General features: G+C 40.3%; 1 protein-coding gene across 5 annotated transcripts in view; it reads right to left on the reverse strand.

Moving 5' to 3' along the window:
* Nucleotides 1-17,127, reverse strand: part of UBE2F (ubiquitin conjugating enzyme E2 F (putative)) — a 56,181-nt gene that overhangs the window by 35,862 nt on the left and 3,192 nt on the right. For all 5 annotated transcript variants that reach the window (XM_053981882.1, XM_053981881.1, XM_053981885.1 and 2 more), the window contains exons 3-5: nucleotides 9,158-9,187; nucleotides 8,180-8,245; nucleotides 3,070-3,137 (exon numbers count right to left, since the gene is read on the reverse strand). In XM_053981882.1, coding sequence (XP_053837857.1) covers nucleotides 3,070-3,137; nucleotides 8,180-8,245; nucleotides 9,158-9,187 — 164 coding nt within the window. The remainder of the gene's footprint in view (nucleotides 1-3,069; nucleotides 3,138-8,179; nucleotides 8,246-9,157; nucleotides 9,188-17,127) is intronic.

The raw sequence follows: 17,127 nt of genomic DNA on the forward strand, positions 1-17,127 counted from the left end.
AGAGGATGCAAAGATAACAAAGAAATAACTAATGATAAATAAATAGCTTATTTTAAATACAGACCCTCCTGTTCACAACTGAACATAAATGCGTCAGCAGTGAAGGCACTAAAATGAAAAGCCACAGGCAAGATCACCAAACTTCTGAATGTCATAGTGGGGTTCTGAAGTACAGATTTATAAAGTACAGTCTCCTTTGCTCTAGTTTTGTGAAGTAAAGGAAGAGTGGCACATAAAAATTTCAGTAGCTTAGCAACAGCACGTTGTTCCATCCCTGCTCTCCCCATTAGGACTTGCAGCTTTCAATCAGGCAGATTATTTCTGATAGGAAGTGTCCTGGAATCCATCAGCACACACCAGCACCTTGCAGGACTTCAATTAAATCCCAGATTATAAATGTGGAGCCATCTCCCTCCACTTTTTTCCAATGATGTCTTGAATCAAGAGGCAAAACAGCTCAAAGAGCTGTATTTGCACGGCAGCATCATGTGTTTTATCTCATCTTGTTCCCAACTTCCCAATTCCCTTTTTAAGAAACTTTTTAAATTAAGACTCCTTGGAAGAGGTAATAAAACATGCATGACACTGAGATACCAAAAACAGACCTAAAAGAGATGTTGTAAAAAAAAAAAAAAAAACAAACACTCCTCACCACAACAAATCCGGGATTGATAAGGCAGATTTTGCCTTTCCCTCAATTCAGTTCTGTGCAATAACTCAAGGGACATCACACATGGCATTCTTGAAAATTAAGTGGCTCACAGAAAACAGTCTCAAACTTTTTGACCTCCAAAACACCTTAGAAGTTTTCTAACAGCACAAGCTTTGCATTAGCTACATTTTCTCATTGTTTTGAAAGATGGTGTCTAGTTTTCAAGCGAGGGAAAGCAGCAGAATTTATTCCATGCCATTAGATCAAGATAAAAGAGTAAATTTCTACCATATGCACCTTCAAACACAGAATGTACTGATGAGTCAAAAAAAACCTTTGTAGAAACTCTTTTTAAAAAATCCCCAAATCCTCACAGTGAACTAACTAGTGTCTCATTTTTTGTACTGTGGAAACAAAAGAATTCCTTTATCCTTTCAAAGTGATTTTCATTGCTAGAAGTTAGAAAAACCCACTCCTGACAGTAAGACAAAGGTTTTTCTCTCTCTCCTTTTTCCCTTTTAGACAGACAGGACAACTGCAGCACCACTATAAAATTTATCTTCAGACAAAACTTCTCCTTGGAACTTGTTCCAGATCATTTTTGAACCCTCCCCAGACCAACAAATCCAGAGATTTCCTCAGGATGATGTTTCACCTGAGCACCTGTGACACTCTACCTAACAAAGCTCCCCAAATCCATTTATTTCCTTGCTCAAACTCTTCCTTCCCCCCAGACACCAGCAGCTGCACAGGTAGATGCAGCTTCAGCTGGGGGGCACAGCAGTGACCACATTCACTTCCTTCTCCATTTCTAAGCAGCCACTTCTGCTCTGGGATCCCTCATTTAAAATTAGCAGTTTCAGCTCTTGATGAATTAGGACTCTCAAAGGACGGGTATACCAACAGACTTTGTAATTTTTTAAAAATTATGTATTATTTATGTATTTAATTTGATCAGTATCCTGTAGATGTAAGTCTTCACTAGTGAAGACATTTACCTCGAGAAGGAATGTGGCTCCTAAGAGAAATCTGGGATGAATGTTATGTGAAATGTTTTCTCTGGACACCAGCTAGTCCCAAAGCATTCTGCTGAACCACCTACAACTGCAGCTCTTCTCTTCACAGTCTGTAAAAAGCATCATTTCCCCCAGGAGGCCCTAGGGGGTATACAAGTCCCTGGGGTGAACTACACTGCAGCCCTGAGATATTTCTTGCCACCTTCCACCAGCAGCTTCTGGAGAACTTCTCAGACTGGCTGAAAGTGAACACTACACACAGCAAAGCACTGAGAGTGCTTTGGCTGCAGGCCACAATACCAAACCTGCCAAATTGTCCCTCTTTATTTATTTTCTGCTCCTCCACTACACCACAATTCCACATATCCACTCCTTTTGCCCTGGCAGGTCTGCAAAGCTCTCCTGAAAACAGGCATCACTTGTGTCAGTCCCATTCTGCCTGGCAGGAAACTAACCACAGCCTCAGCAGAATTCCTTCAATATTTGGATTAATACTGCATTAATAACCTGACCACAATACAACATCCAACCTCCTGCATGGTTTCAAAACTTTTTATTTTTGTATTGGATAAGAGGTGCTCAAATTTAAAAATATTTCATTAACATTTGCTGTAGATTTTCCTGCTAGTGCTGAGCAGGGAACCATAACAATACAGAAACTTTTTTAATTATGGGAACTGAGAATCAAAAAAACTCAGATCAAAACTGAACTTCAGCTCTCCTGTTAACACACAGCAAACACTTTCCTGCAGCAGTGTTGTTTGGGTGAACAACTGGAATACAAAAATCAAAGGGAATTAAATGAACACACAAAAGATAGTGAGGGTGACCTCTGTCACAGAATGAAATTCTTTGGTAGTTAAGGGAAACTTAAAACATCCCACAACCAAACCCACACAACTGCCAACACAACCTAGCTGTGACTGCAACTACTACACACAGATAAGGCTGAATTTAGGCTCAGCTGAACAGGAACCAAAGATCTTCCCTGAAACTCATCTCCAGGTCCTCCCTTACACATTCCTCAGCCTCTCTGCAAGAACTCTGAGCTGCCAACACCAAAAGTAAGACACCAAAGCAGAAGAATGTAGGGGAAAGTTGCACAACTGTCAACCTTTTTTCCTTTTGGTTCACTTATTTCATTCTTAGATATATAACTTTTTATGAGAATAATAATTAAATGCAGGTCTCATGAATAATTAACAGGAGAGAGCAGAACCTCAGCAGAAGGGAAGACACTCATCTGCATTTCCCAGAGCTTCTGCCAGACAGTTGCAGAGACTTATTTTATTAAGAGACAGAAGATCCTTTCTCAGTCTCAATGCCAAGTTCCCCCTGAGGTTCTGTTACCTGCAAAGAAAATCTAAAATGACAACTATGAGACTAATGACAAATACTCACCACCATATTGTAGGCATCAGGAACTTCAGTTTCAAACTGAAACTTTCCCCCTTGGTAATAGCCCTCATCTAGAAAAGGGAAAACAAGGCAAATACTTATAAAAGAGAAAAGCACCAAGACTAAAACAACAGCACAGGGTTATCATCAAACACTTCAGCTGGTTGCACCACCAGCTGCCATCTAATCCAAGGAGTGTGTGAGCACCGTGTCCTCCTGCACTCCCAACATTTTTACAGCAGAAATTTGAAGTCAGGAGAGCCAACAGTCCCAGAAAAATCCACCATCCTGATCACAGGAACAGGGATACCCAGCTAGAGGAACCTTGCATTGTAGGAAACAAATGCTGGCACGTGGCAGGCAGCACCACATCAGTGACCCTTGGAATGAGCTGGAGAAATCCTGCCCTTGCTAGAGCACTGCTAGATGCTGCTCCAGGACTGAGCACATCTTCCCAAACTTGTGCTGGCAATCCTGGTGAGTAGTAGGAATGATGTGTGCAAGGGCATGTTTCAGAGTGTACTTCAAGAAGAGCAAGCAGGCTCTTTCATTGTAATTATCTTACTGTGATGTATCTGCTAGGAACACGTCTGCCTCTCTGCCAACCTCTCTACTGAATTATTAAAATGGCTGAATTTTCAAATATGACATAATAAAATATCTACTTACATTTAAGCAGGGCTAATAGAATGGGAATGACAGACAGCCTGCAACTCTTGAAATAGCTGTGCTTGGAAGCTGAAATGCTTACAAGTGATCTGAAATGCACCTGGCGTTGCCATTACTGAGGTTTTTCATGGGCGAAAAAAAAAAAAACACCAGGAAACAGGTACCCAGTCCACACTGGGGATTTGAGACATCCAAGGGATGCTCTGGCTCAAAGCACCTTGAGCACTCCAGCCCCAGTGAAGGCCAGGAGGGCTGGTTAACATTATATGATGCAGGTTTTTTATATTTCTTAAACCAACACTGCAAAGAAATGTTCTGTGAAACAATCCATAGTTTACAGAAAGACTAAGAACAATTTTACTATTACCTAGCTTGTTCCAAACCACAGAAAAACTTAGTTTGTCTACTGTAGGTCATCAAAATCCTCCTTCAGGTTGCTGTCTCATCTGCTTTTCAAATCCGTTCTCCATTCCCACTCCAATTCCATTCTGAAGTGTGCTGGATTTATTAAGCAATTTTAGGCATGCTATGCTTTGCCAGAAAGTAAAGGCACATGCACTGATTTTCATAGGGGAAAAAGGCAAGAGAAAAGCATTTCTCTTTTGTTTTTGAATATAGAGAGAGAAAAATCAGTAAAGCAAGCCATTAGTGAAGAACAGGAAGCAAGAGGTGAGTTACAGCGATACCCTTTGGTGAAACTGTTCCCTGTCAAATGTGCAATGCACTCAGAGTGAGAAACTGTTCCAGAAAGGAATCATTGGGAAAATGGTCCAATATCCCCCAGGAACTCTAACACCACATTTAACCAACAGAACACAGCTGACTGCACTTTATCCACCATCTAGCACTATAATACATTTTAACCAAGTGCCAGGAATTATCACATTTCCAAGTATAAAAGTTACTTTCCTTGGCTTAATTTCACTAGTTCCTTGATTTGCTGGACTTGGAGCAAAGCATGCAGCAGCTCTTCACAATCCACCCCTGCTAAAATTAAATAAATGCCTGCTGATGGATGTATCCACGTGTGTTTTATGTCAAAGAAAATCCCCAGGTTTAATGAACACTCACTGCAATGGTTGTCCAAGAAACATTCAAGAACTTTAAGTCTTCCTCCAAGACAATTCAATATTCATCACTGCCTCATATTACAACTAATTTTGTATTTTGGTTTTACCTTGTCACCAATCACTTATCAAAAACCACACTGGGTAAGCTAAACCACACTGCCCCTGCTATCAAATAAGCAAGGACATATTTACACAATTGGGAGAGCAAGACATCTCTCCTCCCCTCTTTCATACAATTCTGCCTCTGTGTTCCTAAAGCAACAATAAAGCCACTCATTACCAGTCACTCAAATATATATTAAAAATTCTGGAGAGCCTCAGAACCCAGCCAGAAATCTTGCACTGCATTAACAAGATAATTCACAATGAAGTCATCTTTCAGCATCTCAAGTAAATAGGTTCTCAGACTGGGAGAGAAATTCTCCATTTTTTAGGCATAGAAAAGTGGTGGGAAAAAAGTTCTGGCAGAATTAACAGTGAGGAAAGAGCTATAAATAAACACATCAAATGGAACAGTTTTAACACATAACTTAGGAAGTTTGCCACAGAGACTTTTGCTAAAAAGGGAGGATTCCTGAGCCACAGTTTTCCTCCTACTGCCTAAATTTATGTCTTCAAGCTGTATTAGCAGAGCAAGCATCCCTCCCACTTCAGTCTCAAGTTTCATTACCAACAACCTGACTAATCTTAGCTTGTGTTTGTAGGGTGTTTTAATGCCTGAAAGTGCTCTGGAAAACACTTAACCAAATTATTTCCTCTCTTTAGAAGAAAATGCAAGATAATTAGGGCAGGCCACAAAGGATGCACTTTGCATAGTTGCTCCCTGAATCAGCCATGCTCACCAATATTTGTGGGCATTTCACCAGAAAACTGGGCCTTTATTAATCCCCCTAGAGTGGCACTCAAATATCCACACCAACCCCAGACTAGTCCAACAGCCTGGGAACTGCAGGGAAATTGCATTTACTCTTCTGGGTTTCTTCACATAAGCTACCTAAAGTCACCTCCTTTATTTTTCTCCAGGTCATTACCATGTTTCAATCCTCAGCTTCCAATTTTGTGCTCCAAATACCAGTGCAGCAAGCCTGGATTCTAAGCAGCCATCTCCTTATTTTCCCTCGATTTTAATCCAATATGGTACTGGTGCAAAAATAAGAACAGAGGCAAGTGGTGGCACAAGGGTATTTTTTAAAGGCAGAACAAATGTTTCAGATGACAAAAGGGAAGAGAAGCTTCAGACAGCAGAGAAAACCAGCAGTGTCTGCCTTGGGAACATGGAGTTTATCCACTGCAGCAGAAAAATCCAAGTCTTAGCCATTTTCTAGCATGTGCTGCTAAATATCCACTGATGGTGCACTGCAGAAAACTGGAGCATACAGAGATTGGAATTTCTTCAATTATATGAAGCAGCCAGCCTCATCAAGATTTTCTACAAAATCATTTTAAATTAAAAACTTCCTGTCAGCATAATTCTGTGACATTAAATATGGGCTGAGAAAGGTTTTTGTGAGAGGAGCTGAGCAAGGGACCTGAAAGGATTTCTGCTTGGTGGTCAAGTTCATTTTCTTATTCAAATTAGTCTTTCTGTGAAAGCCTAAGGAAGCTTCTTTTACTGTCCTTTCAAGAGCAGCCACATTCAAAATGACTGCATAGAACAAAGTCAAGATCCATGCAATACTGTTCAGACAATACAAGAAGAGTTGGCTCAAGCCTGCTTGAGCCATAAAACTCCTGTGACAACCATTCTGCTGCCTCAAGGAAAACTAAGATTTAGCACATACTAGAGGAAACCTCAGTATTGAATAGAGGCAAGAAAACTACAAAGATTTTCTTGGTCTGTGCTGTGCTCTGCCTTTACAGTGCTAAACTATGGCTGATCATAAGAGTCTACACCTGAATTATGCACAGCTGAAAATAGATGTTTACTTGGGTCAGGCTGCAACTGCAGAGACTTCAGCTGTGCAGCTATATTTAGAGTAACAAAATGTTAATTAAGATCATCTCATTGGCAAGATCATTGGCACAAAACCCATGCTCTGCATTCAACAGCTGGTTTCTGCCTGCAGCATCCTGCTGCACAGCAGAGAGCAGACAAAACAAATTCCTGGGATTTAGACACCTTGGAGTTAGGACAGCTTTTTCACACATCACTCATTTGCACAGTGATGCTCTTGTAAAGTCAACTCCTTTCCAGAATATAATAAAGCAGCATCATGTAAAGTGAAGGGCATTTGGTGCAAACAGAATTAACACCCACCAAGTAAACATGAGCACAACTCCTACACAGAATGACAGGGATGAAGCTTACATTTATTTTTAATTACACTGACAAGGCAGCCTCACTCATTTTTCCAACAAAAAAAAGAGAGTCACATGAATGGACATGTTAACAGAGACCACCCAAAATTTCTGCTGGAGGAAGGGCAAGTTGGTTTGGGCTAATGAACAGCAACAGTGACACCTAGTGCTGCTCTGGCTTCAAAATACTGGATTACAGAAACATCCCAGGCACAAACACCAGGATGACTGACACACCTCACCCAAATTCTGCTGTCAGAAAGCATCTACAGAAAATGGGCACCGAGGAGAATGAGCTGGCAAGGGGGACACTGATCCAGCACACCTAACTCAAACCACTCAGTGCACTGCACACAGCAATGGTCTCATTTGAGCAGCTGCAGTCTCAAACACAAAAAGTGCATGCGAAGTTTAAATAAACTTCCATGCAAATTCATCCATAAAGCACAACCTTCTGTTCTAAAATGCTTAGAAAACACTAATTTCAGGTGGCTATTAAGAAACTTACATGGAAATGATAATTTATGAAAATGCTTTTACTGACCAGCCTGCCAGCAAGAGCTTCACAGGATACTCAAGTTGTGTTAATAATAAAAAATCTGATTTCACATAAATAAAAAATCTGAGCACAGTCAAAGACTCAGAGACTCCTCCTTGTTAAGCATCTGCAGGCACACCTGGGTTTGAAGTTTTCCAGCTGTGTTACATTGGTAACCTCTCTCTACACCGCTGCAGAACCAAGCAATCAGTGCAGGGAACACACAACCTAACAGGGCTGTAATGCAAAAACAAATCAAGGTGGTTTCAAACTGGCTGAGATGAAAAAAGTTCTCAATCAAAGTAAGTAAAAGATCTGAGTACTTCCCAACCCTACTCATTTTTGAAGGCCTTTTTATTGGAATCTGGTTGTCAAAGCTCAGCCCAGTTTCTCCATCTCTTTAATGAAATAATCACTACTACAGCCAGACTTTCTTTGACTTGAGGCTTTATTGGAATTCCTCTTGGAATTACATTTCCTAAACACCAACACACAGAGGAAAAAAAAAAAAAAAAAGGAACACATTGAAAAAAATTACCTGGGGTTACAGTTAGCTGAAAGTAATGGAGCTTGTTTGGGTCAGGAAAATTCACTTTACATGTACCTGTGAAGCAAAAGAATAATTTACATCAGAAGTGAGTTCTCCACTGCTGGCTGGCATGAGGAGACAAGTCTATCATGGTTATTTTATCACCCATACTATGCAGTCTTTAGCTTCTTAACCCATCAAGCTGGCTGTTCCTTTTCTGTAGCCAAGGAGCTAAACAGTATCATAGTTGTAAATCCTATTTGCCTGAAAAAACCTACCTAGAACTGTAGACAAACCCTAGTAAAGCACTCACATTGTGGTAACTGAAACCACACATTCTGGTATTTCTTACCCTCTAACAGAACCTACACTGAAAAAAAAAATTACCTAAAATTACTCTGTGTAAATTCTCTTTAAGGAAGGCTTACATCTCAAGTAAGATTCCAGATCCAAAAATCATTATCTTGCCTTTTTTTTTTTTTTTTGAGAATATGCATCTCTCTTTAAAAAATTAGTTTTCATGAGTATTTTCACTATTAACAAAGGCATCAAGTTATATCTGGAAGTGAAAAAACTGCATGTTGACTTCATGTTCCCTGAGAGCTGAGCTATTTGCTCTGCCCCTAAATCAGAATCTCCTGCTTTGAAAATAAGAGAATAAAGAAAAAACAGCAGTGAGGCACTAATTGCACCCTTGAGTCCCATGAACCTTTTGGGCACTTTGTAAAAGTTTTGCTGCCACTGTCCAGCAATCAAAAACTGGAGGCAAATTATCAATCCTCCTTCCAAAGGACACTAATGAGAGTCCAGTTCTCCACAGCCCCCTAAGAGGAAGCAACAGAGAAAATCTGTTCAAGCCAGGGTGATGGAGCTTTGCACAGCTTTCCCTGAGTTAACAAATACCATCAGCATTCATACTTCAGTCAAAATGTTCACTTCAGTGCTCCTTTCCCTCTTAAAATCCATATTATTAAATGTTATACTCACAAGGTAAATTAGCTTCAAGGTCTGCAACCTCTGTTGAAAAAAAGAAAAGAAACAAAACCATTATTTATGCAAGCTTAAAGCCCTTCTTCTTCAAGTCCAAATTGGCAGATCTAATTTAAACCACCCCATAAATCCAATTTTACTTAAAAATATAATTAAGCTGCAGTGGAAGTTTACCTTGAAATTTCTCTTTAAGCCACTCAATTAATTACTAAAAATGCTTATCTGCCCTACAGACATGGCAAATGCATCCTCCTTTGATGGGGAGTTCCACTCTGCCAAGACTGAAGCACCAGGGCTGCTACCACACACAGCACTGGCATTTCCAAAGCACAGTTTTGTTACTGATGTGCACTCCTATTCAATTAAATTCTCCTTTCATTTATTTCCTGAGCTTAAAATTCATAGAAGAAAGGAAGCATCCTGATTCTGTTCCACAGCCCCCAGGAAATGAAGTGTATTCCTAAGCCTGCCAAGTCACTTTCCCTAGAGAAACCCTGCTTTTGTGTATTTTATTGAAGTCTTACTTTCAATTTCTTATGAACAAGATGCACCAAGGTATCTCCCCCTTTACTTCTAAAATCCTAAGAAATAAAATGGAATATATTTTTGGCTTTTCCTGTGGTCTTATTTTCCATTTCTAACTTTGCTTGCAGGCCTCCACAGACACAGCCCACTTATTTGGGCTGACAAGATTTTAATTCCAACTCTCAAAACACACATCTGAAGAAAACTGTCATTCACAATTCCTGGCACAGAACCCAAACTGATCTCATCACAACTCCCACCAACTCTCCCGACCTGCTCCTGCCATCCATGCTTACCAAACCTGGCATTTCTCTGCAGCAGGAATGAGGCTTGCTTGACTCCCATCTCCCTTGTGCTTGGCACACCCTGCATCTGCAGCCTACTACACCAAGAGAAGAAAACACCAAAACAGAAGCACTGTGCTTCACACTTAGCTAAAATATTCACAACTTCCCTCTTTTAAAATCCCACACTTGCAGCCAGAGCTGATTTAACCAAAGCCATGCACTGAAAGACAACACTGGAGCCATACTTTTGCTAAAGTACTGTCTTTATAAAACACACACACACAAAAAATGTAATTTCAGCTGTAATCAAGGACTTTATTTCAATTTTCCCTTCCTGGTTGATAAAAAAAGACATGACAAGCAACCCCTGAAGGTGCAGCTAGGAAAACTTTTCCCAAGATTATTCCCTCCGTCCTTTCTTTAAATTCACCAGCCTTTCACAGTGGGAGGTGAGGCACATCAATCTTCACTGCAGTGCAAAGTTTAGGACCTGGTTCAATTATTTTCAGGTGTTGACTGCTTTCCTTTATTGCCTTCTGTGCTTGTGTGATGTTCACCTTAATGAATCCTGCCTGCCCTTTCCTGATCCCAAAAAGGGAGGCATTTAAGGGCAGAGCATGCTCAGTCCCAGCAAGGGCTCAGCTGAGCAGTTCTGCCTCCTGCAAGGCTCAGCAGAGAGTTTACAATCATCAGAGTCCCTTTGAAGGGTGAAAATTCCCTGTCATGTGTTCACACTCCTGTGTTTCTCTCTGTCCTGTCACAAGAATGAGTGGTTTTTCTCGTGAAAACATGAAAACAAAATGCTCACACCCAGCAGAAGGGAGCACTGTGCTCCTTCTCTGAAGGTGTGCAAACAGGCGGGAATTCTGTGCTAATAAACCCCCACAAAAGTTCTGGAAACAAAGGCAAATGGCTCAAAACTGAGGTTTCAAATGAACTCTAAACCAACCACTGAAACTAAGAATGAAACAACTTCATGAAGACAAAGCAGACAAATATCTGCTTCAATAATCTAAATGTTTAAAGCAACATCAAGTAAGGCAACAGATGTTACTATTAACTGTGCCATATGAATAAACACTGGTGATTCACCAATTAACAAGCACATTTAACAGGCCAAAGCTCAGTGTTTGAGGGTTTTCCAAACTCTGTGTCTCTCGTTGACATTAGAATAATTTCTGTATGTTGCTGCTCAGAAAGCAAACATTTTGACCAGAGTATTCATGCTCCATTGAGATTCTGATGTTTTAACTCACACATTTTCTGCATAAATCAATACCTCTGGCATGAGCATTCTCGGTAAGAAAATGCCCCTTGTGCAGGCTGCCAACTTATTTAACAGATTTGTAAATTAGCAAAGCACGGAAGCAACAAACAGAGCGCCAATGCACTGAACTTCCAAGAGCTCCAAAAGTTTCACTAAATTAAAGAACAAACTTTTTTCTAACCTATTTCCTATTTACAATAATTTATAAAATTTTTCAACCTATTAACTTTGACCACACAATACTACTATTACTTCCAACACTAGTCACCTATGTTTTTTCTTATGTAGTCCTACAACAATACATCTCTCACAATTCTAATTCTCTAAAATATCCAGTCTTCCTACAACCCGTATTTTAAAACTTGTTAAAACTTAATTCTAGCTCAATCTCTCAACAATATCATCTCTATTCCATAACCTCCCTAAGTCAACACACCTTATCTCAGTGTTTATATACAAGACTGTATAAACTTGACAGAAAGTTTTAAAAATTCTTTACAAATCCATTTCCCACACAAAAGTTTTTCTGAGCTCCTCTTTCAAGAAATGACTGTCACTACAGCTAAACAGTGAAGAAAATTCAGTTTGAGTACTTTTCACAGCCATTTCGTGGAGAATCTGCATCTGTGTCTCAATTCACACCATTAAGATGAGGAGACAACCAGAAAACCCAAGTGGAGGAAACTCCAAACAGTCCAAAGCCTGGCGTGATCTGCTGCAGGAGCAGCCCAAGTGGAGATGTGCTTGCACAGTCCTGCTCTTGACCCAGTACACGCTTGCTTGAACAGCTCCAAATGCTACTTTAAGCCATAAAAAGGCAAGGCTTAAACTTAAACCCAACAGAGTTGAATGCAAATGAATTGTGTCTCAGCTTTTCTCTCTTCTGTACAGTTCCTGAGCTGCTTCTAAGCCTAACACAAGCAACCAGAGTTTTTTATAAATTATTTCACAAACAATAACTCTCCCTACCCATGACAGTTCTCCAGACAGAAATAGGAACACTCCTGCTGTGTGTACAAGGTTTATGAATGTTCAATGCACACACCACAACCCCATTGCTCTGCTCCCTCACCTCCCCAAGGAAGAATTTAGCAGTGCTGTGGTTCACTAAGTCTCCCACAAAAATCAGACTCTATGCTTGATTTTGGAGCTGGAGTTTGGTTTTAAGCACACCAAATAAAAGCATTATTTCCTCAAGTGAGCAGTCTCATCCACAGCAGTATTACTTCTCTGGTTTTGTTCAAAAAGCCCCCTCTCCTGTTTAGGTCCCTCTTCAATTTACTTCTTTAAGACTTCCAGAGATGAAGATTAAATACTTTGACATTAATAAAAAATCCATTTTCTAAGTACTAATTCTAATACTCTATTCATTCTGGAAATGCTGTTTGCGTCCTAATTCTTATCCATTTATCTTTATAGCATTCCCTACTTAGCTCCTCTGAACTGTACAGACCAGTATAAGGAAAAGAAGTATTTTCTCCCTTCTCAACTTTTCTCACCTGTTTTTGTGAGGAGGGATATTACTATTTTTGAAGGCTTGAAGAAAGCAAATAAATGGTTTCTCCAATTTTTAGTTACAATGGATATTCACCTCGCTTTCATCATCATCAGTTTCCCACTTCCATTCTCTCAGGCTTAAACAGAGGCACACATAAAATGTTTTCTGGTTACATAAATATGGTGGTAAAAGCCACAGATATTGAAGACAACCAAAGAATAAACCCTGTTAACTTATTTTCACATATATTAAGTTATTTCAAGTTGCCACAATCAGACTAAGCAGTAGTAGTAATATAAAAGTGAATGATGAAGTTTCTGTGTGCTACCAAAAATGCAGTGCAAGGGACAAGCTTTGTGATCCATGAGCTGCTTCTGCCATCCTGGATGCTCTCTATCTTCAATTCCATTTAGCAGTCACCTTCATTATACAATATTAATCTTAAGCACTACTTTGGTTTGTCCTCAGCCCTTTTTAAATTTCAGAAGGATTTGCCTTTCAAGTTCAGCACTGCATGCTTGCCATGAGGAGCAGTCATGTGGCCCCTGCTTCCAGCTTAATGAAGTTCCCCTTAGAGATGAACAACATTAAAAATTTTCTCTGCAGCACAGAACAAAATGAAAGCTGCTGAAACAATTGTACTGCTTGCTCTATTTTCATTTGGGTACTAGGCTTACAGAATTAGGGCCTTACTCTCCAACTGAGCCTAGATGGAAATGTAGTGAAAACACATGTACAGATGAGTCACACAGAATTCTGAACAAAGCTGTGCTTTACTAGACCCTCTCTACAGCTGGAAGAGAATATCCAAATGACTCAGAATTACTTCCCTAGATATAAAACTTTAGTGATAGAGAGATTTCCATTCATAATACATCCATAAAATAACCCAAGTGTCCTGAGACATGACTGATATCTCAATCTGTAACAACGCTGGATATAAGCAGTCAAAGGAACAAATTAAGGAAAAACTAACAAAGGGCAGCATATTTTAAGAGCAACTTTTCCCCAAAAGTGGAACAAAGCCTGTTTAACATGCATCCATCAATAAAGTCAAGGTCAGTGCCTGACACCACCATTTGAAACACCAACTGAGATGTTTTCTCACACCCACAGTGCAAATGGCTATCATACCTAAATTAGCACTTATTTTTCCTACTTTCAGGCAGCATGCAGTTGGTCTATGCCAAGTCTTTAAAAGTTTGTAAGCATCACCTACACTGGTAGCTGGGGTCATGGTCATCACCTCAATCAAAACAGAATTGATCTATTGACCAGGCAGAGGACACAACGCAAACGAGGGCTGCAGGGCTAACAGTGTAACAACACATCCTTGAGAGATCCTGCACTGGACTCCCTATCAGCACAAACAAGGCTGTCTGCAATTTATCTCCAGAAAAAAAACAGTCTGTGTCTGGACAATACCCTTAGCAAAGCTGGCAGACATCTGTCTGCAGGATTTATTAGATGATTCCCATTTACTCTGGAGCAGGGATAGGACAGTGGTGCTTCACCACTGGCAGAACACTCTGGCCTTTCCTCATCTCCTCCTCCTCCCCTGCTGAAAGCCAGGATTTCTCTTCTTTTATGCAGGAGAGATTATTTTCTAATTTGTTGCCAGGACACTGACCTGACGGAGCCTTTCCCCTGCTCTGCCACTGTCATCTGTTTCTAACTCCAGCCAAAACACACACCAGTGACAACTTCTGCTTACAGCTACTCTTCCAGGCTCCTACTGACTTTGGGATCCAGTACAACAGCCCAAGTTCAGCAATTACAGTTCCATAAAAAAGCAGTGAAAGCACTGGTGCTGGTCCAGCTGCAGCAGCATCCCTGCTGCGTGCACACCTTTAGCAGGCAGCTCTGCACTCCTGCCCAAACTCATTCCTGCAACCTTTACATGACCCAGAAACACCATCAGCATCAGGAGTTCACCTCCACCCAGTCTCACCACATCGTATGTGCTGCTGCAGCTGATCTATCTGGAAGTGTCGAAGCAAATGCTAGAAACCTTTGTATACAAATGGTCTGCATTTAACTTAAGCAGCTTAAAACAGAACAGCCCCAACAAGTCTTTCCCACTGCTCTCCCCTCTCACTTTCAGCAGTTACACTGGAATGATCTGTTTCTCCTGTCAGCTCCCATTTCACCCAGAAATCACCCTCAGCACACTGACAGCTGCTCCCACAGCTCTTTTGGGAGAGCATCATGATTGTGGTGCTGCATCCTTTCTCCCAACCTCTGGCCTGCTCTGCAATTTCAGCAATTCCTATCAGGCCACAAGAGCTGTGGTGAAGCATTCCTCAACTGTACCAGGAACTCCTGCTGCCTGGACAAGGTGGGAGATGGGAGTAGGACTAATCAGTCATTCCCTGATGGCTTTGGGACATTCCTTACCTGAACTACAACCTGAGTGCAATGGTACCATTCTCATCTGAATTTCAGAAAATTCCAGTAATACCCAAAAAGGAATTAACAGGACTATTTCAGTGATTCTGGGGGGAATTTTTTGATATGTCTTCCCATGCATACATACACGTGTGTGTTACCTTTGCACATTTGTGTGTATATCTATATCTCTATATATATATAGATATATATATCTTTTGTATGTGTGTGCATGATTTGAACACACTATAAAACAGTATGTATCTTATTATCTTGACTCTATATTATGTTTATAGCTGATTCATAATTAATATAACACTCAAGTGCTTTTATGATTAAGTTCTGCTAAATCTTTTAGACATAACTGTTGAGTCCAAGCCTGAGACTGGGTCCAGATGCACTGAGACTCCTCCCTGAGAAGTTCAGAAAGGAAGGATTTTCACTCTGAACCTCCTGAACTCCTGGATTTTCACTCTGAACCTCCTGACTCAACCAAGAGTTTCCTTTACCTTTTTCCCTTTCCTCTTTTCATTCCAGCTTCTGCATATATCATTCTAAATTGACTCTACTTTTATTTTCCTTTACATGTATTATCCATGCAGTAAGCAGTAGTATAAACCCTGCCAACAACCTTTATTGTGCTTTTGCAAATTTATATTAAGGTACATTTTCACCAGTGCCTTTGATGGTGACACTTTAAGTGACCTACACCACTCATTTCACAGCAGGGGTGCAACTTCCATGCACAATCAGATCAGGATCCAGCATTCAATGCTTGTCAGAGCCATGTGAGCACTGACCTGCTTTTAACATTTGTCAGTCTGGGACTCATTCAATGTTTAGCTTGAACTTACCGAGTTTAAATACTTTGTTTTACTTAGCTGGTTTGCTATCGCAGCCACAGCAACTACAATTACAATGTCAATATTAATTTTCTACAGATTACATTATCTTCCTCCGCTGCAGACTTGGGTATGGTTTTGAAAAACATGATTGCTCTAAGGGTAGAGTAAAATTTCTCTGGCACTTCTCATGAAGGGTATTTATTTCACACTTGTTATCTCCCCCTCAAGTCTATACCTGTAGGTTAGGGAAAATCTCAGATTATATATATTTAGTAATTTGGCTTTGTAGCTTAGCCTGGTTAAAGAGCTTATTTCTCCTGCCTGAATCATTCCCCCTGAGAACTTAAGTTAAATGAGGATTTCCAAATTGAAAGTGTAAGAGTGATCAAAATCATGATTTAAAGCATGTAAAACTTCCCTGTCCTTAAAACAACACAGGGAGAAAATCGTGGATACAACGTTCCTACAGTCCAGCTGAGGCACTTCCAGTGCACTGAGGCAGCAGCGTTTGCAGTGCCACCTTGCTCCAGGTATCTGACAGAATTTACCTTAAGATGGAAAAAACCATCTGCACTGCTAGTGAGGTAATATCAGTCAGGCAATTACAGCCTTGTCAGCCTCAAATCACTGTGAAACAAGAACAGGAAATGTGGATTTCCTCTGACTGGCATGAATTCAAACAGTGCCAAGTTACACACCAACAGCAGAGTATTTGCTACTGATCATTTTCAGCAGAAACTTCAACCTAAACAACACATTCCTTTGCCACTAACATTCAACTATTACCAGAGGGACTGAACCTGATTTTAAATCCATAGTAACTGCAAGCATCTATGGATTTTTAAATATAATATTGTCTATGCTACCAAAAAAAAAAATTGAAGTGCAGGAAAGAGCTGTCCCTGATTTAACAATAAAATAGTTTAATTATTGTCTCATTAACTACCCCACTTACCCACAGCTGCCAAGCAGTAGGTTTGGGGCTTCTTTTCCACCAGCTGGTAAAAACCTACAGCAGCCTTCCTAAAACACACCACACTGCAATACAATCACTGGTTTATTATTCACAACTTCACACTCAACTTATAGTGACTCCAGGCCTAGAAAAATCTCTCTCTGCACTACTTTTTAAAATCTTTTTAAAGTGTGCTACCTCT

Source organism: Vidua macroura, chromosome 7, assembly GCF_024509145.1.
Source record: "Vidua macroura isolate BioBank_ID:100142 chromosome 7, ASM2450914v1, whole genome shotgun sequence".
Taxonomy (NCBI): Eukaryota; Metazoa; Chordata; class Aves; order Passeriformes; family Viduidae; genus Vidua; species Vidua macroura.